Here is a 22,545-nt window from a genome sequence, read left to right on the forward strand (position 1 = left end):
TAGTCATTTAGGTCAACATTGGATCATTCAGAGATCCTCACTGAACTTCTGGAGAGAGTTTGCTGCACTGAAAGTAAAGGGGCTGAATAATTTTGCACGCCCAATTTTTCAGTTTTTGATTTGTTAAAAAAGTTTGAAATATCCAATAAATGTCGTTCCACTTCATGATTGTGTCCCACTTGTTGTTGATTCTTCACAAAAAAATACAGTTTTATGTCTTTATGTTTGAAGCCTGAAATGTGGCAAAAGGTCGCAAAGTTCAAGGGGGCCGAATACTTTCGCAAGGCACTGTAGAAATGACACTCCAAATTAAAATCCTTAAACAAAATGAGGACTTCTATCAGCCTATAATCGAGGTGTAAATTACCTCACATTCCAGTGTTCAAACGTGTAAAAAAAAGGCTTAATGGGGATTTATCTTAATGGCAATGTCCGCTTTAGGTATACTGCCAGGAGCCTCTTGTGGATTTGACAGCACTAACACAGTTCCAACTCCGACACTGCCCAAAAACCGTGGATGTTGGCTAAGTAACTTAATGCTATGCCAATACTGTTTACAAATTAAGAAAGTATGACTGACAGATACCAACATTTATTATATATTTATTGAACATTAATGCGTATGATAAAGCTCTCAATGTATGAACTCTAATAATATAGTATAAAAATGTAAATAGTACAAATAACGAGTCATTGTAAACATCCATAACAAGATAAACGCAAGTTTATCATGTCAGTATTTCTTCAGCACAGTATAATGTGTTTTGATAATGTAGTGTGTCATACTGTTTGAAAACCATGCCTCCAAACAACTCCCAAACAGCTGGGAGAAACATAGTGTTTTTTTCTGGAATTAATGACACTGAACAAAAATATAAACGCAACATGCAACAATTTCAAAGACTTTACTAAGTTACAGTTCATATAAAGAAAGGCCCTAATCTATGGATTACACATGACTGGCAATACAGATAGCTTTAAAAGAAGGTAGGGACGTGGATCAGAAAACCAGTCAGTATTTGGTGTGACCACCATTTGCCTCATGCAGCGCGAGACATCTCCTTCGCAGAGTTGATCAAGCTGTTGATTATGGTCTGTGGAATGTTGTCCCACTCTTCAATGGCTGTGCGAAGTTGCTGGATATTGGTGGGAACATGGAACACGGTGTCGTACACGTCAATCCAGAGCATCCCAAACATGCTCAATGGGTGACATGTCTGGTGAGTATGCAGACCATGGAAGAACTGGGACATTTTCATCTTCCAGGAACTCTGTACAGATCTTTGCGACATGGGGCCGTGCATTATCATGCTGAAACATTAGGTAATGGCGGCGGATGAATGGCATGACAATGGGCCTCAGGATTTTGTCACGATAAAATGCAATTGTGTTCGTTGTTCGTAGCTTATGCCTGTCCATACCCTAACCCCAATGCTACCATGGGGCACTCTGTTCACAATGACATCAGCAAACCGCTCGCCCACATGACACCACACACGCCATCTGCCTGGTACAGTAGAAATCCGGGATTCATCTGTGAAGAGCACACTTGTCCAGCGTGCTAGTGACCATCAAAGGTGAGCATTTGCCTACTGAAGTCGGATACGGTGCATAACCGCTGTCAGGTGAAGACACTGGTGAGAACGATGAGCACAAAGATGAGCTTACCCTGAGACGGTTTCTGACAGAATGTGCAGAAATTCTTCAGTTGTGTAAACCCACAGTTTCATCAGCTGTCCGGGTGGCTGGTCTCAAACGATCCCACAGGTGAAGAAGTCAGATGTGGAGGTCCTGGGCTGGCGTGGTTACACGTGGTCTGCGGTTGTGAGGCCAGTCGGACGTACTGAAATTAACATTAAATTATCTGGCAACAGCTATAGGTGGACATTCCTTCAGTCAGCATGCCAATTGAACGCTCCCTTAAAACGAGACATCTGTGGCAAAACAGTGCATTTTAGAGTGGCCTTTTACTGTCCCTAGCACAAGGTGCATCTGTGTAATGATCATGCTGTTTAATCAGCTTCTTGATATGCTACACCTGGATGGATTATCTTGGCAAATTAAAAATGCTCACTAAAAAGGATTTGAGAGAAATAAGCTTTTGTGCGTATGGAACATTTCTGGGATCTTTTATTTCAGCCCATGAAACATGGGACCAACCCTTTACATGTTGCATTTATATTTTTGTTCAGTATACATATTTAATACAAAACGGTGAAAATGGCTTAATGCAAGTCCTTATTTTCAGGGAGGGTACAAAAAAGAAATGTACTTGATCAAACAAAAAGAAACGATGTAATAAAAACTCTGGCCTAAAATGGCCATTACAGTAAAAAATGGCTACACACAGGGAGGGCATCATTGGTAGCGGTTGCTGTAAGTGAATATGGAATAGAAAAACAGGCGAGTAACATGATGGATGAGGAGGATATGTGGGCGAGTCAGTCAGTCTGCATATCCAATATCCCATGCTGCCGTAGGGCTGGATTGTGCCACACAACAGAAATAAAATCTAAATAAGAGAAGTTCGCCACAGGGCTTCTTAGATGCGGCAGGGAAAGGGAGGGGGATATATGACACTAAGTATCGTAGCCTTGGTCAGTCCAGTAGTATGCAGTGCATTATATCCTGTAGAGGGGAGGGGGAGTAGAAGTAGCAGGGTTGCGGGGTGGGGGGACGCTGATGAGCTCAATAAGGGCGTCCATGTTTGAACCTGTCGATGTGGAATGTGAGTTTGAGGGCAGGCCCGAGCTTCAAGCCCATGTATTTCATCATCATGTCGCTGCGTAGTAACAGGAGGGCTTTGCCATCAATCTCCTGCAACACATAGGAGTGGGATAATATTTTCATTTGCTATGGAGGTTGTAAACTCAACAAAACACTTAATAAAAAACTCCTTGCACTAAAAACAATGGCATAACATACAGTGCATTCGGAAAGTATTCACATCCCTTGACTTTAATCCCTTCTAGAAGGGATTAAATTATTTTTTCCCTCATCAGTCTACACACAATACCCCATAATGACAAAGCAAAAACAGCTTTTATAAATGTTTGCAAATGTATTAAAAAACAAAAACAGTATACCTTATTTACATAAGTATTCAGACCCTTCGCTATGAGACTCAAATTGAGCTCAGCTCATCCTGTTTCCATTGATCATCCTTGGGATGTTTCTACAACTTGATTGGAGTCCACCTGTGGTAAATGCAATTGATTGGACATGATTTGGAAAGGCACACATCTGTCTATATAAGGTCCCACAGTTGACAGTGCATGTCAGAACAAAAACCAAGCCATCAGAGGTCAAAGGAATTGTCCGTAGAGCTCCAAGACAGGACAGATCTGGGAACGATTACCAAAACAATTCCGCAGCATGAAGGTCCCCAAGAACACAGTGGCCTCCATCATTCTTAAATAAAATAAGTTTGGAAACACCAAGACTCAGGAGTGGCTTCAGGACACGTCTCTGAATGTTCTTGAGTGGCCCTGCGAGAGCCCAGACTTGTACTCAATCGAACATCTCTGGAGAGACCTGAAAATAGCTGTGCAGCGACGCTCCCCATCCAACCTGACAGAGCTTGAGAGGATCTGCAGAGAAGAATGGGAGAAACTCCCTAAATACAAGTGTGCCAAACTTGTAGCGTCATACCAAAGAAGACTTAACTACTGAGTAAAGGGTTTGAATACTTACAGTGGGGCAAAAAAGTATTTAGTCAGCCACCAATTGTGCAAATGTTCCCACTTAAAAAGATGAGGCCTGTAATTTTCATCATAGGTACACTTCAACTATGACAGACAAAATGAGAAAAAAAATCCAGAAAATCACAATGTAGGATTTTTTATGAATTTATTTGCAAATTATGGTGGAAAATAAGTATTTGGTCAATAACAAAAGTTTATCTCAATACTTTGTTATATACCCTTTGCTGGCAATGACAGAGGTCAAACGTTTTCTGTAAGTCTTCACAAGGTTTCCACACACTGTTGCTGGTATTTTGGCCCATTCCTCCATGCAGATCTCCTCTAGAGCAGTGATGTTTTGGGGCTGTTGCTGGGCAACACGGACTTTCAACTCCCTCCAAATATTTTCTATGGGGTTGAGATCTGGAGACTGGCTAGTCCACTCCAGGACCTTGAAATGCTTCCTACGAAGCCACTCCTTCGTTGCCCGGGAGGTGTGTTTGGGATCATTGTCATGCTGAAAGACCCAGCCACGTATCATCTTCAATGCTCTTGCTGATGGAAGGAGGTTTCACTCAAAATCTCACGATACATGGCCCCATTCATTCTTTCCTTTACACGGATCAGTCGTCCTGGTCCCTTTGCAGAAAAACAGCCCCAAAGCATGATGTTTCCACCCCCATGCTTCACAGTAGGTATGGTGTTCTTTGGATGCAACTCAGCATTCTTTGTCCTCCAAACACGACGAGTTGAGTTTTTACCAAAAAGTTATATTTTGGTTTCATCTGACCATATGACATTCTCCCAAGCTTCTTCTGGATCATTCAAATGCTCTCTAGCAAACTTCAGACGGGCCTGGACATGTACTGGCTTAAGCAAGGGGGATACGTCTGGCACTGCAGGATCTGAGTCCCCGGCGGCGTAGTGTGTTACTGATGGTAGGCTTTGTTACTTTGGTCCCAGCTCTCTGCAGGTCATTCACTAGGTCCCCCCGTGTGGTTCTGGGATTTTTGCTCACCATACTTGTGATCATTTTGACCCCACAGGGTGAGATCTTGTGTGGAGCCCCAGATCGAGGGAGATTATCAGTTGTCTTGTATGTCTTCCATTTCCTAATAATTGCTCCCACAGTTGATTTCTTCAAACCAAGCTGCTTACCTATTGCAGATTCAGTCTTCCCAGCCTGGTGCAGGTCTACAATTTTGTTTCTGGTGTCCTTTGACAGCTCTTTGGTCTTGGCCATAGTGGAGTTTGGAGTGTGACTGTTTGAGGTTGTGGACAGGTGTCTTTTATACTGATAACAAGTTCAAACAGGTGCCATTAATACAGGTAACGAGTGGAGAACAGAGGAGCCTCAAAGAAGAAGTTACAGGTCTGTGAGAGCCAGAAGTCTTGCTTGTTTGTAGGTGACCAAATACTTATTTTCCACCATAATTTGCAAATAAACTCATTAAAAATCCTACAATGTGATTTACTGGATTTTTTTCTTCTAATTTTGTCTGTCATAGTTGAAGTGTACCTATGATGAAAATTACAGGCCTCTCATCTTTTTAAGTGGGAGAACTTGCACAACTGGTGGCTGACAAAATATTTTTTTGCCTCACTGTATCTGTCTTTTTAAAAATGTTTTAATGAATTTGCTAAATGTTCATAAAAAACTGTTTTTGCTTTGTCATTATGGAGTATTGTGTGTAGCTTGATGAGGGGGGAAAAATGATTTAATACATTTTAGTAAGGCTGTAACTTCACAAATTGTGGAAAAAGTCAAGGGGGGGTGAATACTTTCCGAATGCACTGTAAGTGTCCTTCTATGCTGATTGTGCGGTCAGACTGACATGTACATATAGATGCAATAGGATACTACTGTTCTATTCATTTCTGTAGATACATACGTGTTTTCTGAAGAGATCTGCGTGGGGGGCCAGTAGAGGGTCTATGTCTCTGATGAACTGCATGACGTCCTCTACCGTCCACAGGTTGGGGTCCTGGCCACTGGGCCGGGGGCACTCTCTGAAACGCTCAGAGCCTGTGTCGGATGGCGGGTCCGAGTAGAGATACAGAGGAACATTAGTCACCAGTGGGGTTTGTTATTATGGAATGACGAGCATATCCATCTAAAGTGTTGCCGTAAAGCCATACACAATCCATAAATTAACTTCACTAATTTTTTTTTTTTTAAATCCACTGGACAACATAATTTTTGCCTTTAATGTCATGCACTGCATTAAAGATGATCCCCTACCTGAAGAGTTAAGATGTAGCAACTTGGTGGGGAACCGCAGGCCCAGAGGCTGCCCTGTCGAGCCCGGGGACAGGGGGCTCTTCTTTAAGTGCTCCGACCCCCCTACACCATTCTCCATGAGGAAAGGCTCACCTGGAACAACATGGAGGAGAGTCAATGACAAGGCCCAAGTGGCACACCTGTAGCCTGTAGTTTAACTGTAGTCAAAAAGTTTGCTTAGTGGGACATTACTGGCTACACTCAGGGCTGTTGCGGTGACCGTATTACCGCTATACCGGCAGTCTTGAGGTCTGACCGCAGTAAAATTCCATGCGACTGTTGAGTCTTGGTAATCTCTTATGTCCTAATGGCCTGGTACTCAGGGCCCTAGTGTCCCTCTAACCACTCTGACATAAATGCAAATGATATCGAAAATCACATCAAACACTTGCTATAAAAACAGTATTATGCTTTTAATAAAACTCACCTCACTGTGATGATCAATTTGAAGAAAGAAGTTCAACAGCAGGTTGAAACTGAGTGTAAAACGTTGTTGTTGTGGATGTTGTTTCAAAGCCTAACATAACAAAATGGATAGCGCTTCTAAGGTGATGATTCATTCAAAACACCAATACGCATTTTAGAGCTTATACATATGCATTCGTTTATGAGCCCAAGCCCGAAAAATACCTGAATTAAAATGATGATTGTGCCGTTACACAATACATAGCCTACCACATGTTACACATGGCAAAAAAACATAAAACAAAACTGATTTAAGATGTCTTTGGTACATAATTGGTCTAGCCTATACAAATGTGAGTAATCGCCTTTGAGTGTGGACTGTATTATTATGCATACTGGATGGACTGGTTACCTTATGGACGCTCCAAAATGTCTATCAACGAGTCTGGGAGAGAATATATAGCCCTAGGCGATACTGAGGGTTGTGCAGGGCTGTTTACAGATAAGCCTATAATTAGAGTGAATTTGTATTTGATTATCCAGTTAATAGGGAATTTTTATATTTTCATAACTAAATTGGGTGATATTACCTTTCGCTATACATACTACCTCACCACCATGCGTTTCCATCTCCTCCCGTCTCTCCTTTATTCCTTTCTAGAGCGTGCAGAGGGGCTGTCAACAGTTTAGTGAAATATGTTTTGTAGTGGAAACATGGTACCATCAATGTTCCCAAACAGATTTTGCTTGCCTCTGCTATAAAACTGAAGTAGCCTACCAGGCATCAAAAACGTATTGGCGGGAAAGTGCACGGCCTCCATTCGAGTGCATACAGATGACATGTACTTTTCCCCCTGCCCATTTGATATTGAGCCATTCTAAATCTAAACAAATTGTACATATTAGTAAAGACGAGATTAAATTGAGAATAGTCTGATGGGTAAAAATATGATCACTTTATGAGAGAACAACTGTGCAGTCTGAGGCAAGAAACAGTGCAAGCTTTTTTGTACGACTTTCTCAAATCATAAACAGCCAACTCACATTCTGTTCTTCAGAAATACATTTTCTTCATATCATGTTTCTTATTAAGACCTAAGACCTTGTGATGGTGTATATTAAATTGAATATACACCATCATAATAAATCCATTATAGTCAGGTCTAAAGAAACATTATGATTTGAAGAAAATGTTTTTCCGAAGAACAGAATGTGAGTTGGCATACTGCATGTTATCTGGCTATGCTCCATGCCACAGGCTGTAGGCTTGTTCACTTAGCTGACAAGATACAAGCTGCTGATGCGCGAGCCTTTGGGAACATCTACATTTTTTAAATGTAGATGTTCCAAAGACACGGTCATCAGCAGCTTGTATGTGGCTGGTATGCAGCTTGTATGTGGCTGGTATGCAGCTTGTATGTGGCTGGTATGCAGCTTGTATGTGGCTGGTATGCAGCTTGTATGTGGCTGGTATGCAGCTTGTATTCGTGGAGGCCTATCTGGAGATGCTAAACGTGTTGCTGTTAATTAACGGTCAATTACCGTGAGACCCGTCAGACTTTTGCATTACAAAACTGGCTGACCTCCAGTCCTAGCTTACACCCTAAAATAAAAACTGTCTGACCTCCACAGTCCTAGCTACACCCTAAAATAAAAACTGGCTGACCTCCAGTCCTAGCTACACCCTAAAATAAAAACTGGCTGACCTCCACAGTCCTAGCTACACCCTAAAATAAAAACTGGCTGACCTCCACAGTCCTAGCTACACCCTAAAATAAAAACTGGCTGACCTCCACAGTCCTAGCTACACCCTAAAATAAAAACTGGCTGACCTCCACAGTCCTAGCTACACCCTAAAATAAGTGTTTTTGTTTGTGCACAAATGTTTTCCATTTGTTTGTCCCATTTAAAGGTGCATGTTTCTATTTTTATCAATCAAGTTATTTTAAATGAAGCGTTAAGGATTTCCTAAGGAGTTCCTAAGGAGCTGTACCTTCCGAGGAGAGGCAGAGGTTTTTGGCCAGCTTGTGGGGGAGGGGGCTGTAGTAGGATTCTTGAAGGAACCGATTGGAGCTTCTTCCTGGACCCGTCGTGAGGCCCTCCCTAAAACTTCTCCTTTCTGGAGGGAGTCGTATCAGAAAAGAGAAACAGTGAGGAGTGAAAAGTAAATACATACATACTTGACTCAAATCGACACTGTTACAATGTTGAAAAGGCCAAAAAGAAAGACAACCCTTTTCTGTCCTGAATCAACAGAAAAGCCATGGTTATGCCCCAGTACAGTGTGTGTGTGTGTGTGTGTGTGCGGACCTGGGTAGGCATGGCTGTCGTAATGCAGGCCCCCTCTAGGGATGGGCTGGCTCCCAAACAGAGGGTCACAGTAGAGGTTGTGACAGAGTTTCTCCAGGAAGTGCAGGACGTGCGTGACGCTGTTGACCGTGGGTAGGGTGAGGGTATGGTGCTGGTGGTCGAAGTGGGCTGCATGGGACACAGAGGGTTAGGCTCAGACACCCAATACTGTTCCTCACATTTAGCAGCAATGCCAAGTGAATAGGAGATATAGAGCTATGGTTTGATCAATTTCAGGAAGAAAAAGGATCTACCAGTCTGTTTTAACAACTGGTTCTGGTGTAGTGCACAGGGAGGCTTGAAATAAATGAAGGAAAAATCATATTTTTTAAGGAAATGCAAAGACTATTTGATTATCTCTATAAGCAAACTTCTAATAAAGTGTATAGAGAAAATAGCCCATACAGAAAGCAGGTACCAGTCCCAGACCTTACCTGATATGACCTCTCCTCCGTGACCTGGCTTGAGGCAGGAGAAGACAGAGCTCTGGTTGTGGGCACAGTCCACACAGGCCTGGACACACTGCTGTAGCACTGAGGAAGCCCGGCCTGGACCAACGTGGTCGGGCAGCTGCTGCACCCGCCGCCCGTCCAAGTGGGGTCCCACCTTCCCATACTTGTTCAGGTAGACACACACTGTGGGACACGTAGGTAGATGCAGGCAGTTCACGGACACAAACACAGAGGCATCAAACATTCAGCGTGTATACCACTCCGGCTGAAAAAGACAGATTCGACTTAATGCATTTTCATGGATTATTGACTCACAAGGATGTCCGAGGAAGTATTCATAATAAAAGTTGCATTGCGCTCCACAGAAATCCATATGAGTATTAATTGCAGGGACGAAGTACTATTTTGTGTGTGTGTACCTGTGGCAGCATGCAAGGCGGCGCTGGGGATGGTGGCGTTGTCCAGAGGCACCGTGCTGGTGTCTGGCTCTGGCATACTGCTGTTGGGGGAAACGGGCACGGGGTTGGGCACCACCCGCTGTTTTCTCTGTTCACACAGACACACACACACATATACACAATGTTTAGTGGGGTGGTATGCCCTCATCCATAAAAACCTAAAAAATATATAATTGTGTGTGTGTGTGTGGTTACCTTGCTGCCGGGCTTGGGCCCTCTCTTTTTGGGGATCTTGATAGACTCCACTTGTCCCTCCTGCAGTGCCATCCTCTGGGCCCAGTTGGCTGGCAGCCTCCCTCTGGGCCGGGACACGGGTCGCCCTGGGCCTGCCATGGCACCTTCCAGCCAGCCTTCTCTCTTTGCCCAGCCCAACTAAACACAGAGGAGGAGTGAGAGGACACTGTTAGGGTCAAGTCAACCACTCTAGTTGTTAATTGGAGGGCAAACGTTACTTTTCTCAGTAGCAGTGGAATTAGAATAGAAGTGAATTCTTGACTTTAGTTAAACTTTTGACCAATAAGGTTGTTATTATAAAATACTATTTCGATGCTGCGACACAGGATGAAACATACAACCCTACCCCACCCACCCACCCAACCCTACCCCACCCACCCACCCGGGTCCTTGGTCTGTACCTTACTCCCCGGTTTGGGGCCTCTTTTCTTGGGGACCTTGATAGGCTCCAGTCCCTTTCCGGGCGGGGGGGCCTGTGGTCCTACTCCGGCCCCCTTCTGCCCCCAGGGCCCTGTCAGCTTGGCTTTCCTGCAGCCTGGCTTGCGTCCCCGTTGGCCAGGCAGCTGTCCTGGCATGGCTGTTCCCTCGCTACCGTCTGAAAGGCAACCGAGGGTCTTGGGTAGCACTGCTGTCCCCAGAGAGAGAAAGAGATAGCGGGAGTATAAAAACAAAAAAGTTCAAATAGGATGTTAAGGAATCAAACAAATGCAATTTATCCTCTAGTCTAGAGATATTCATTCAAGTTATGTAATTCTTAATTTCCTTCTTTCATTCAAATGCTGCCTGTGTAACAGTATAACTTTAGACCGTCCCCTCGCAAACCAGGGACCCTCTGCACACATCAACAACAGTCACCCACGAAGCATCGTTACCCATCGCTCCACAAAAGCCGCGGTCCTTCCATTAAAAATCAGCTGTTTCCAGCTGCAATAGTCATTTACAACATTAACAATGTCTACACTGCATTTCTGATCAATTTGATATCTTAAATGGACAAAAAAAGTGCTTTTCTTTCAAAAAACAAGGACATTTCTAAGTGACCCCAAACTTTTGAATGGTAGTGTATACATACAGTACCAGTCAAAAGTTTGGACACACCTACTCATTCAAGGACTTGTCTTTATTTGTACTATTTTCTACATTGTAGAATAATAGTGAATACATCAAAACTACAAAATAACACATATGGTAATAACAAAAAAAAGTTTTAAACAGATATATTTAGATTCTTCAAAGTAGCCACCCTTTGCCTTCATGACAGCTTTTCACACTTGGCATTCTCTCAACCAGCTTCATGAGGTAGTCAACTGGAATTCATTTCAATTAACAGGTGCGCCTTTATTTCTTTCCTTCTTAACTTAAAACCTCTACAGGATCGGTGGGTCCTCCTCATGCTAATCCCGTTAACAGTTGAGCTAACATAGGTTAACGGGATTAGTATGAGGTTGTAAGTGACATAACATTTTTCCAGGACATAGACATATCTGATATTGGGAGAAAGCTTAAATTATTGTTAATCTAACTGCACTGTCCAATTTACATTAGCTATTACAGTAAAATAATACCATGCTATTGTTTGAGTGCACAGTTATGAACTTGAAACTGTATTAATTACTGACATTTGGGCAGTCTTGATATAACATTTTGAACTTAAATGCAATGGTTCATTGAATCAGTCTATAACATTGCACATACACTGCTGCCATCTAGTGGCCAAAATCCAAATTTAGCCTGGGCTAGAATAATACATTATGGCCTTTCTCTTGCATTTCAAAGATGGTACAAAAAAAAATAGAAAAAAAGCTTTTTATCTTTTACAAGATCTAATGTGTTATATTCTCCTAATTTAACATTTCCACAAACTTCAAAGTGTTTCTTTTCAAACGGTATCAAGAATATACATATCCTTGCTTCAGGTCCTTAGCTACAAGCAGTTAGATTTGGGTATGTCATTTTAGGCTAAAATTTTTAAAAAAAGGGCCCGACCCTTAATAATGCGTTTGAGACAATCAGTTGTGTTGTGACATGGTAGAGGTGGTATACAGAAGATAGCCCTATTTGGTAAAATACCAAGTCCATATTATAGCAAGAACAGCTCAAATAAGCAAAGAGAAACGACAGTCCATCACTACTTTAAGACATGAAGGTCAGTCAATTCGGAAAATTTAAAGAAAGCTTCTTCAAGTGCATTCTCAAAAACCATCAAGCACTATGATGAAACTGGATCTAATGAGGACCGCCACAGGAATGGTTTTTGGTTCCAACCACTGTGTCTTTGTGAGACGCAGAGTAGGTGAACGGATGATCTCCACATGTGTAGTTCCCACCGTGAAGCATGGAGGTGGTGGTGTGATGGTGCATGCTGATGAACTTTTGGCTGGTACTGTATATTGCTTACATAATTTTCGAGATGAAAAAAACATTTTCAGTGTAAATTTATTGAACAACTAAAACTAGATATAAACTACAGTGCATTCGGAATGTATTCAGATCCCTTGACTTTTTCCACGTTGTTATGTTACAGCCTTAATCTAAAATGGATTAAATAAAAATGATCATAAATCTACACACAATACCCCATAATGACAAAGCGAAAACAGGTTTTTAGAAATGTTAGCAAATGTATTAAAAAACAAAAACAGACACCTTATTTACATAAGTATTCAGACCCTTCAATATGAGACTCAAAATTGAGCTCAGGTGCATCCTGTTTCCATTGATCATCCTTGAGATGTTTCTACAACTTGATTGGAGTCCAACTGTGGTAAATTCAATTGATTGGACATGATTTGGAAAAGGCACACATCTGTCTGTATAAAGGTCCCACAACTGACAATGCATGTCAGAGAAAAAACCAAGCCATGAGGTCGAAGGAATTGTCCGTAGAGCTCCGAGACAGGATTGTGTCAAGGCACAGATCTGGAGAAGGGTACCAAAAAATGGCTGAAGCATTGAAGGTCCCCAAGAACACAATGGCCTCCATCAATCTTAAATGGAAGAAGTTTGGAACCACCAAGACTCTTCCTAGAGCTGGCCGTCCGGCAGGCAAAACTGAGCAATCGGGGGAGAAGGGCCTTGGTCAGGGAGGTGACTAAGAACCCGAGGGTCACTTGGTCCTAAACTACTCTCAGACCATGAGAAACAAGATTCTCAGGACCTCAGACTAGGGCGAATGTTCACCTTTTAACAAGTCAACAACCTTAAGCACACATCCAGGAGTGGCTTTGAGACAAGTCTCTGAATGCTCGTGTGGCCCAGCCAGAGCCCAGATCCCGATCGAACATCGCTTGAGAGACCTGAAAATAGCTCTGCAGTGACACTCGGGAATGGGTTGGGAAAAACTCGCCAAATACAGGTGGGCCAAGCTTGTAGCGTCATACCAAAGACTTGAGGCTGTAATTGCTGCCAAAGGTGCTTCAACAAAATACAGAGTAAAGGGTCTCAATGTAAAAGTGCTATCAGTTTTTAATACATTTGCAAAATGTTTAATCCATTTTAAAAAGGCTGTAACGTCACAAAATGTGGAAAAAGTCAAGGGGTCTGAATACTTTCCGAATGCACTGTGTGTAGAAAAGATAATGGACCTATATATTTTTTAATTCAATTATCTTTGAGAACTAACATATATGCACAAGCTAGACAATCAGGGAAAATCAAACATTTTTAAAATGATGCATTCAGGAGCATTTTTGTCTTGCCATTGATTTTGTTAAAATTTCAGAGTCCCTCAGACAGCATAAGCCATAGCAAAATGTGTAGAATTGCAGGCAATTAGCTTTAAAACAGCACTTTTGTCACTGTGGCTAACAGGAGGGCCTCTAAAATGTTATATCGCCCTTTATTAATTTCAACTTACCCTTCAGCGGTGGAAAACCCACCCTCAATCTGCTGCACTGCTGTCCTCTCCTTCACTCTACTCTTTTCCAACTCTTACTCTTCTCTCCTTTCCTGCCCTCCTTCACTCTCCTCCCCTCTGCTGACAAGACATTGTAAACAGCCTGCTTTTCGCAGACAGCTCCTTTTCCCTATTGTTTTTTTCTCCTTCTTTCTCTCAGTCTCTGGTTATCCTGGATGGCCCCTTTGCCTTGGTCCATTTTAGTGCCAGCATGAGGCCCATAGAGTGGGGCATACACTCTCATAGCTTTACCCCCCCCCCCAGTCTTGTGCCAAGGTCTCATAAAACATACTCTTACAAAAGTGACCCTTTCTCTTTCTCGCCCTTCTGTCCTTCCTCACTCATTCACTCACATTATGTCTTCCTCCAACACGAGAAGGAATTTCAAAGGTGCGTTCTATTGACCTAATAAACAACTTGTCTCATTCAGAGGACATTTCAGAGCCCAACTTCAGATTTGAATTCTTTCAGTTACTGTAAAATGTTATTTTACATGAATTAATAATGTTAAAGTCAATACCACAGGTACAAACAGCTGACAGGTCTACAGGGTGACAAACAAACAAACACACATACTGTCCATACACACAGACACGCACAGACCTTTAGTGCCAGGCGGCTGCAGGTTGTCCCCGGTGAGAGAGCACCAGCCCACAGGGAAGATGTCCCGGGAGTCGTAGCGGCAGTAGTAGTCGAAAGCACCCCGCCAGCCGTCGAAGGTGACGAGCACCTCCACGCCACGCAGCGCCCCCACCGTGGCCGGGCAGATGAAGTGGGGGTTCTTGCGGTCCACTGCCTCCAGCTTCATGCCCACCTGGAAGGAGTTCTGCTCTGGGACCGGGGGCTCCTGCTGTACGAGGGGAAGGGAGGTGGCAGGGACGGGAGAGGTCAGTGACAAGGGAGTGGGTAAATGTGGGATTATCCAGATGAAATGTGAAATTGTTCAGAAGCTTTATTTAGTTGGCAAATGTATATGATCACAACAAATTATTGTTGTCTATCAACAATGACAAGCCACCGGGATCTGATAACTTGGATGGATTACTGACGATAATAGCGGACGATATTGCCACATCTTCAATTTAAGCCTACTAGAAAGTGTGTGCCCTCAGGCCTGGAGGGAAGCAGAAGTCATTCCACTACCTAAGAAAAGTAAAGCCCCATTTACTGGCACAAATAGCTGACCAATCAGCCTGTTAGTAAAGTTTAGGGAAAAAAATTGGTTTGACCAGATACAATGCTATTTTACAGTAAACAAATTGACAACAGACTTTCAGTATGCTTATAGGGAAGGACATTCAACAAGCAACACAAACATAGGCACAGAAACATGCATGATAACATACTGTTGGAATCGGCTAAACTTTGAACATTGAGATTAAATGAATGATAGGAAATGAAAGACACTATGCTACAAGTGAATGGTTCTCTGAAGAAAGACAGAAGGCTTTGGAATGTGTTTGATGGAGGAGAGCGATGGGTTGATATCAGGAAGACAGATGGACATTGTGTATTAGATGAAAGAGGGGTTGAGGTCAGGAGGTGAGTACAGATTCTCTTAATAAGAGAGTAATACATGTTTGGAATCCTGTTACCCTCTGTAGAGCCATAAAATGTAAGGATAGGAGAGAAAGGAGTGTCTTAAGTGGGATGTATATAAACTGTGATGTCTGAAATGTTTTGCTGTCTGACATGGGCAAATCAAAAGAAATCAGCCAAGACCTCAAAAACAATTGTAGACCTCCACAAGTCTGGTTCATCCTTGGGAGAAATTTCCAAATGCCTGAAGGTACCACATGGATCTGTACAAACAATAGTACACAAGTATAAACACCATGGGACCATGCAACCGTCATACGGCTCAGGAAGGAGACGCGTTCTGTCTCCTAGAGATTACCCTCTCTAGGCTAGGGGGGGCGGTATTTTCACATCCGGATGAAAAGCGTGCCCAAAGTAAACTGCCTGCTACTCAGGCCCAGAAGCTAGGATATGCATATTATTAGTAGATTTGGATAGAAAACCCTCCAAAGTTTCTAAAACCGTTTGAATAATGTCTGTGAGTATGACATAACTTATTTGGCAGGCGAAACCCCAAGGACAAACCATCCAGGATTTTTTGTTGTTGTTGAGGTCACTCTTTTCAAATGGGATTTCTATGGGGATCGAGATTTCTAAGGCACTTGCTTGCAGTTCCTATTGCTTCCACTAGATGTCAACAGTCTTTAGAAATTGGTTGATGTTTTTCCTTTGAGAAATTAAGATGTAGGGCTGTTCAGAACGAGGGTCGAGTCTAGTGTACTGTTTGTTAGGGGTGCGCAACCTGAAAGCTCCCTCCACTTCGCTCCGATGTTAGGATGAAACAGTCAGAGATCACCAAGCTTCTGCGTGTAAATCAGCTAGAAAGATGTGTCGGCATCGAGTAATTGTCTCTGGCCCCCTCCCAGTTAAGGGGAGTGATGAGCTCTACAGCAGTCTCACAACTCAATCGCTGGTTGAAAACTGTTTTCTGCCCCTCCCAAAAGATAGAATTTGTAGATAATTGGCCCTCTTTCTGGGACTCACCCACAAACAGGACCAAGCCTGACCTGCTGAGGAGTGACGGACTCCATCCTAGCTGGAGGGGTGCTCTCATTTTATCTACCAACATAGACAGGGCTCTAACTCCTCTAGCTCCACAATGAAATAGGGTGCAGGCCAGCAGCAAGCTGTTATCCAGCCTGCCAGCATAGTGGAGTCTGCCACTAGCACAGTCAGTGTTGTCAGCTCAGCTATCACCATTGAGACCGTGTCTGTGCCTCGACCTAGGTTGGGCAAAACTAAACATGGTGGTGTTCGCCTTAGCAATCTCACTAGGATAAAGACCACCTCCATTCCTGTCATTATTGAAAGAGATACCTCACATCTCAAAATAGGGCTACTTAATGTTAGATCCCTTACTTCAAAGGCAATTATAGTCAATGAACTAATCACTGATCATAATCTTGATGTGATTGGCCTGACTGAAACATGGCTTAAGCCTGATGAATTTACTGTGTTAAATGAGGCCTCACCTCCTGGCTACACTAGTGACCATATCCCCCGTGCATCCCGCAAAGACGGAGGTGTTGCTAACATTTACGATAGCAAATTTCAATTTACAAAAAAAAAAAAGACGTTTTCGTCTTTTGAGCTTCTAGTCATGAAATCTATGCAGCCTACTCAATCACTTTTTATAGCTACTGTTTACAGGCCTCCTGGGCCATATACAGCGTTCCTCACTGAGTTCCCTGAATTCCTATCGGACCTTGTAGTCATAGCGGATAATATTCTAATCTTTGGTGACTTTAATATTCACATGGAAAAGTCCACAGACCCACTCCAAAAGGCTTTCGGAGCCATCATCGACTCAGTGGGTTTTGTCCAACATGTCTCTGGACCCACTCACTGTCCCAGTCATACGCTGGACCTAGTTTTGTCCCATGGAATAAATGTTGTGGATCTTAATGTTTTTCCTCATAATCCTGGACTATCGGACCACCATTTTATTACGTTTGCAATTGCAGCAAAAAATCTGCTCAGACACCAACCAAGGATCATCAAAAGTCGTGCTATAAATTCACAGACAACACAAAGATTCCTTGATGTCCTTCCAGATTCCCTATGTCTACGCAAGGACGCCAGAGGACAAAAATCAGTTAACCACCTAACTGAGGAACTCAATTTAACCTTGCGCAATACCCTAGATGCAGTTGCACCCCTAAAACTAAAAACATTTCTCATAAGAAACTAGCTCCCTGGTACACAGAAAATACCCGAGCTCTGAAGCAAGCTTCCAGAAAATTGGAACGGAAATGGCGCCACACCAAACTGGAAGTCTTCCGACTAGCTTGGAAAGACAGTACTGTGCAGTACCGAAGAGCCCTTACTGCTGCTCGATCATCCTATTTTTCTAACTTAATTGAGGAAAATAAGAACAATCCGAAATGTCTTTTTGATACTGTCGTAAAGCTAACTAAAAAGCAGCATTCCCCAAGAGAGGATGACTTTCACTTTAGCAGTGATAAATTCATGAACTTCTTTGAGGAAAAGATTATGATTATTAGAAAGCAAATTTCGGACTCCTCCTTAAATCTGCGTATTCCTTCAAAGCTCAGTTGTCCTGAGTCTGCACAACTCTGCCAGGACCTAGGATCAAGAGAGACGCTCAAGTGTTTTAGTACTATATCTCTTGACACAATGATGAAAATAATCATGGCCTCTAAACCTTCAAGCTGCATACTGGACCCTATTCCAACTAAACTACTGAAAGAGCTGCTTCCTGTGCTTGGCCCTCCTATGTTGAACATAATAAACGGCTCTCTATCTACCGGATGTGTACCAAACTCACTAAAAGTGGCAGTAATAAAGCCTCTCTTGAAAAAGCCAAACCTTGACCCAGAAAATATAAAAAACTAAATCGGCCTATATCGAATCTTCCATTCCTCTCAAAAATTTTAGAAAAGGCTGTTGCGCAACAACTCACTGCCTTCCTGAAGACAAACAATGTATACGAAATGCTTCAGTCTGGTTTTAGACCCCATCATAGCACTGAGACGGCACTTGTGAAGGTGGTAAATTACATTTTAATGGCATCGGACCGAGGCTCTGCATCTGTCCTCGTGCTCCTAGACCTTAGTGCTGCTTTTGATACCATCGATCACCACATTCTTTTGGAGAGATTGGAAACCCAAATTGGTCTACATGGACAAGTTCTGGCCTGGTTTAGATCTTATCTGTCGGAAAGATAGCAGTTTGTCTCTGTGAATGGTTTGTCCTCTGACAAATCAACTGTAAATTTCGGTGTTCCTCAAGGTTCCGTTTTAGGACCACTATTGTTTTCACTATATATTTTACCTCTTGGGGATGTTATTCGAAAACATAATGTTAACTTTCACTGCTATGCGGATGACACACAGCTGTACATTTCAATGAAATATGGTGAAGCCCCAAAATTGCCCTTGCTAGAAGAATGTGTTTCAGACATAAGGAAGTGGATGGCTGCAAACTTTCTACTTTTAAACTCGGACAAAACAGAGATGCTTGTTCTAGGTCCCAAGAAACAAAGAGATCTTCTGTTGAATCTGACAATTAATCTTAATGGTTGTACAGTCGTCTCAAATAAAACTGTGAAAGGACCTCGGCGTTACTCTGGACCCTGATCTCTCTTTTGAAGAACATATCAAGACCATTTCAAGGACAGCTTTTTTCCATCTACGTAACATTGCAAAAATCAGACACTTTCTGTCCAAAAATTATGCAGAAAAATTAATCCATGCTTTTGTCACTTCTAGGTTAGACTACTGCAATGCTCTACTTTCCGGCTACCCGGATAAAGCACTAAATAAACTTCAGTTAGTGCTAAATACGGCTGCTAGAATCCTGACTAGAACCAAAAATTTGTATCATATTACTCCAGTGCTAGCCTCTCTACACTGGCTTCCTGTCAAGGCAAGGGCCTTGATTTCAAGGTTTTACTGCTAGCCTACAAAGCATTACATGGGCTTGCTCCTACCTATCTCTCTGATTTGGTCCTGCCGTACATACCTACACGTACGCTACGGTCACAAGACGCAGGCCTCCTAATTGTCCCTAGAATTTCTAAGCAAACAGCTGGAGGCAGGGCTTTCTCCTATAGAGCTCCATTTTTATGGAACGGTCTGCCTACCCATGTCAGAGACGCAAACTCGGTCTCAACCTTTAAGTCTCTACTGAAGACTCATCTCTTCAGTGGGTCATATGATTGAGTGTAGTCTGGCCCAGGAGTGGGAGGGTGAACGGAAAGGCTCTGGAGCAACGAACCGCCCTTGCTGTCTCTGCCTGGCCAGTTCCCCTCTTTCCACTGGGACTCTCTGCCTCTAACCCTATTACAGGGGCTGAGTCACTGGCTACTGGGGCTCTCTCATGCCGTCCCTGGAGGGGGTGCGTCACCTGAGTGGGTTGATTCACTGATGTGGTCATCCTGTCTGGGTTGGCGCCCCCCCCCCCCCTTGGGTTGTGCCGAGGCGGAGGTCTTTGTGGGCTATACTCAGCCTTGTCTCAGGATGGTAAGTTGGTGGTTGAAGATATCCCTCTAGTGGTGTGGGGGCTGTGCTTTGGCAAAGTGGGTGGGGTTATATCCTTCCTGTTTGGCCCTGTCCGGGGGTGTCCTCGGATGGGGCCACAGTGTCTCCTGACCCCTCCCGTCTCAGCCTCCAGTATTTATGCTGCAGTAGTTTATGTGTCGGGGGGCTAGGGTCAGTTTGTTATATCTGGAGTACTTCTCCTGTCCTATTCGGTGTCCTGTGTGAATCTAAGTGTGTGTTCTCTAATTCTCTCCTTCTCTCTTTCTTTCTCTCTCTCGGAGGACCTGAGCCCTAGGACCATGACCCAGGACTACCTGACATGATGACTCCTTGCTGTCCCCAGTCCACCTGGCCGTGCTGCTGCTCCAGTTTCAACTGTTCTGCCTTATTATTATTCGACCATGCTGGTCATTTATGAACATTTGAACATCTTGGCCATGTTCTGTTATAATCTCCACCCAGCACAGCCAGAAGAGGACTGGCCATCCCACATATGCTCTCTCTAATTCTCTCTTTCTTTCTCTCTCTCGGAGGACCTGAGCCCTAGCACCATGCCCCAGGAATACCTGACATGATGACTCCTTGCTGTCCCCAGTCCACCTGACCGTGCTGCTGCTCCAGTTTAAACTGTTCTGCCTTATTATTATTCGACCATGCTGGTCATTTATGAACATTTGAACATCTTTGCCATGTTCTGATAATCTCCACCCGGCACAGCCAGAAGAGGACTGGCCACCCCACATAGCCTGGTTCCTCTCTAGGTTTCTTCCTAGGTTTTGGCCTTTCTAGGGAGTTTTTCCTAGCCACCGTGCTTCTACACCTGCATTGCTTGCTGTTTGGGGTTTTAGGCTGGGTTTCTGTACAGCACTTTGAGATATCAGCTGATGTACGAAGGGCTATATAAATAAATTTGATTTGATTTTATCCGCTATTGAACGCAGTTTATACCGTCTTAAATGTATTACTTACGTTAAAAAATACCTACAGTTGTATTAGGAAAGTTGTTTGAAATGTTTGGACAAAGATTACAGGTAACTTATTAGATATTTTGTAGCCATGTTGCGCGAGTTGGAACCGGAGTTTTACTGGATCAAACGCGCCAAATAAATGGGCATTTTGGAGCTAAAACAAAGGAATTAATCGAACAAAAGGACCATTTGTGATGTTTATGGGACATACTGGAGTGCCAACAGAAGAAGCTCGTCAAAGGTAAGGCATGAATTATATCATAATTTCTGAGTTTTGTGTCGCGCCTGGCGGGATGAAATATGACTGTCTGTGTATGTTTGATTTGCTGTCCTCAGATAATAGCATGGTTTGCTTTCGTCGTAAAGCTTTTTTGAAATCTGACACGGTGGCTGGATTAACAAGAAGTAAAGCTTTAATTAGGTGTATTACTCTTGTGATTGTATGAAAGTTAAATATTTCTAATAATTTAATTTGAATTTGGGGCTCTGCCATTTCACCAGATGTTGTCAAATCGATCCCGTTAAATGGATTTGATCCCTAAGAATGAACGTACTTTGGTGCGAAAAGTGCAAATCAATCCCAGAATAACAGCAAAGGACCTTGTGAAGATGCTGGAGGAAACAGGTACAAAATTATCTATATCCACAGTAAAACGAGTCCTGTATTGACATAACCTGAAAGGCCGCTCAGCAAGGAAGTAGTCACTGCTCCAAAACCACCATAAAAAAGCCAGACTACGGTTTGCAACTGCACATGGGGACAAAGATCATACTTTTTGGAGAAATGTCCTCTGGTCTGATGAAACAAAAATAGAACTGTTTGGCCATAATGACCATCGTTATGTTTGGAGGAAAAAAAGGGGAGGCTTGCAAGCCGAAGAACACCATCCTGTGAAGCACCAAAATATATATTTTTTAATGATCTGCTAAGCCATTACAATTATAACTGGCTATACTTATTTTCCCACTTACCATATTGATACCCAAGTTTCAATTATACTTACCACAACCAATGTTTGTAAACTTACCATTAAAAAGCACCATGATGATTAAGTGTCAATATAGTTGTACCATAATAATTTGCACTGTTAAGCATACTGTAACTTTGTAAACTTTCAATTGTCCTAATATTCCACCCATTAAAACCTCCCCCCATGTCTAGGTCTGTTGTCACTAAGACCATCAGACCATCTTCCTGACTCATGACGCACCTTTGCACCCTAATGCAAACCCTTGGCCCGCCAATTGGCGTTGGCCAGAGGGGAATGAGGGTAGTCCCATGATAACATAAATATCTATGAGGGTGCTTTTTAGGAGAACTAATGAAATAACATGGGGAAAACAGTGAAAAAAAAGTTACAATAATAGGTCATAGAAATAGTAACAGCACAATCTTATAAATGCATGCTCATATTTAGAAAGTCCTAGCAAGGCTATAAGCATGTCAGCCCAGCCTGCTCAGTTCAATGGATACAATTGTATGTGAACCCTTTAGAATGACTGGTATCTGATCATCTAGGTCACAACATTAGACAAACACAGTCTGCTTAAACTAATAACACACAATTATAATTGTTCATGTCTTTATTGAACACGCCATTCTGTTGTTGATTTACTTCTGTCTTTTGGGTTGTTGTCCTGTTGCGTTTCAATTGGTGGACAGGTAGCCTAACATTATCCTGCAAAATGTCTTGATACACTTGGGAATTAATTTTTCCATCGATGATAGCAAACTGTCCA

General features: G+C 42.8%; 1 protein-coding gene across 50 annotated transcripts in view; it reads right to left on the reverse strand.

Annotated features, from left to right (window-relative positions):
- Positions 1-587: 587 nt before the first annotated feature.
- The window catches only part of LOC110490449 (polycomb protein SCMH1), a 36,339-nt gene continuing 14,381 nt past the window's right edge, over positions 588-22,545 (reverse strand). For 9 of the 50 annotated variants that reach the window (XR_005036902.2, XR_005036912.2, XR_005036914.2 and 6 more), the window contains 11 exons: positions 14,361-14,607; positions 10,264-10,490; positions 9,824-10,000; positions 9,590-9,716; positions 9,153-9,353; positions 8,680-8,847; positions 8,363-8,488; positions 5,926-6,057; positions 5,576-5,709; positions 3,087-3,590; positions 588-2,817 (listed from right to left, as the gene is read on the reverse strand). Coding sequence is in view for 15 of the 50 variants with exons in the window: in XM_090200629.1 (XP_090056755.1) it covers positions 2,689-2,817; positions 5,576-5,709; positions 5,926-6,057; positions 8,363-8,488; positions 8,680-8,847; positions 9,153-9,353; positions 9,590-9,716; positions 9,824-10,000; positions 10,264-10,490; positions 14,361-14,607 (1,668 nt within the window). In the remaining 35 variants the exon portion in view is untranslated. Of the gene's footprint in view, positions 2,818-3,086; positions 3,591-5,575; positions 5,710-5,925; positions 6,058-6,391; positions 7,045-7,147; positions 7,254-8,362; positions 8,489-8,679; positions 8,848-9,152; positions 9,436-9,589; positions 9,717-9,823; positions 10,001-10,263; positions 10,491-14,360; positions 14,608-22,545 lie in introns of all 50 variants that reach the window. The other 41 variants (XR_016486819.1, XR_016486818.1, XR_016486815.1 and 38 more) reach the window with 13 other exon arrangements.

This window comes from Oncorhynchus mykiss, chromosome 2 (assembly GCF_057628025.1).
Source record: "Oncorhynchus mykiss isolate SJ-2025 chromosome 2, ASM5762802v1, whole genome shotgun sequence".
In the NCBI taxonomy this organism is placed as follows: Eukaryota; Metazoa; Chordata; class Actinopteri; order Salmoniformes; family Salmonidae; genus Oncorhynchus; species Oncorhynchus mykiss.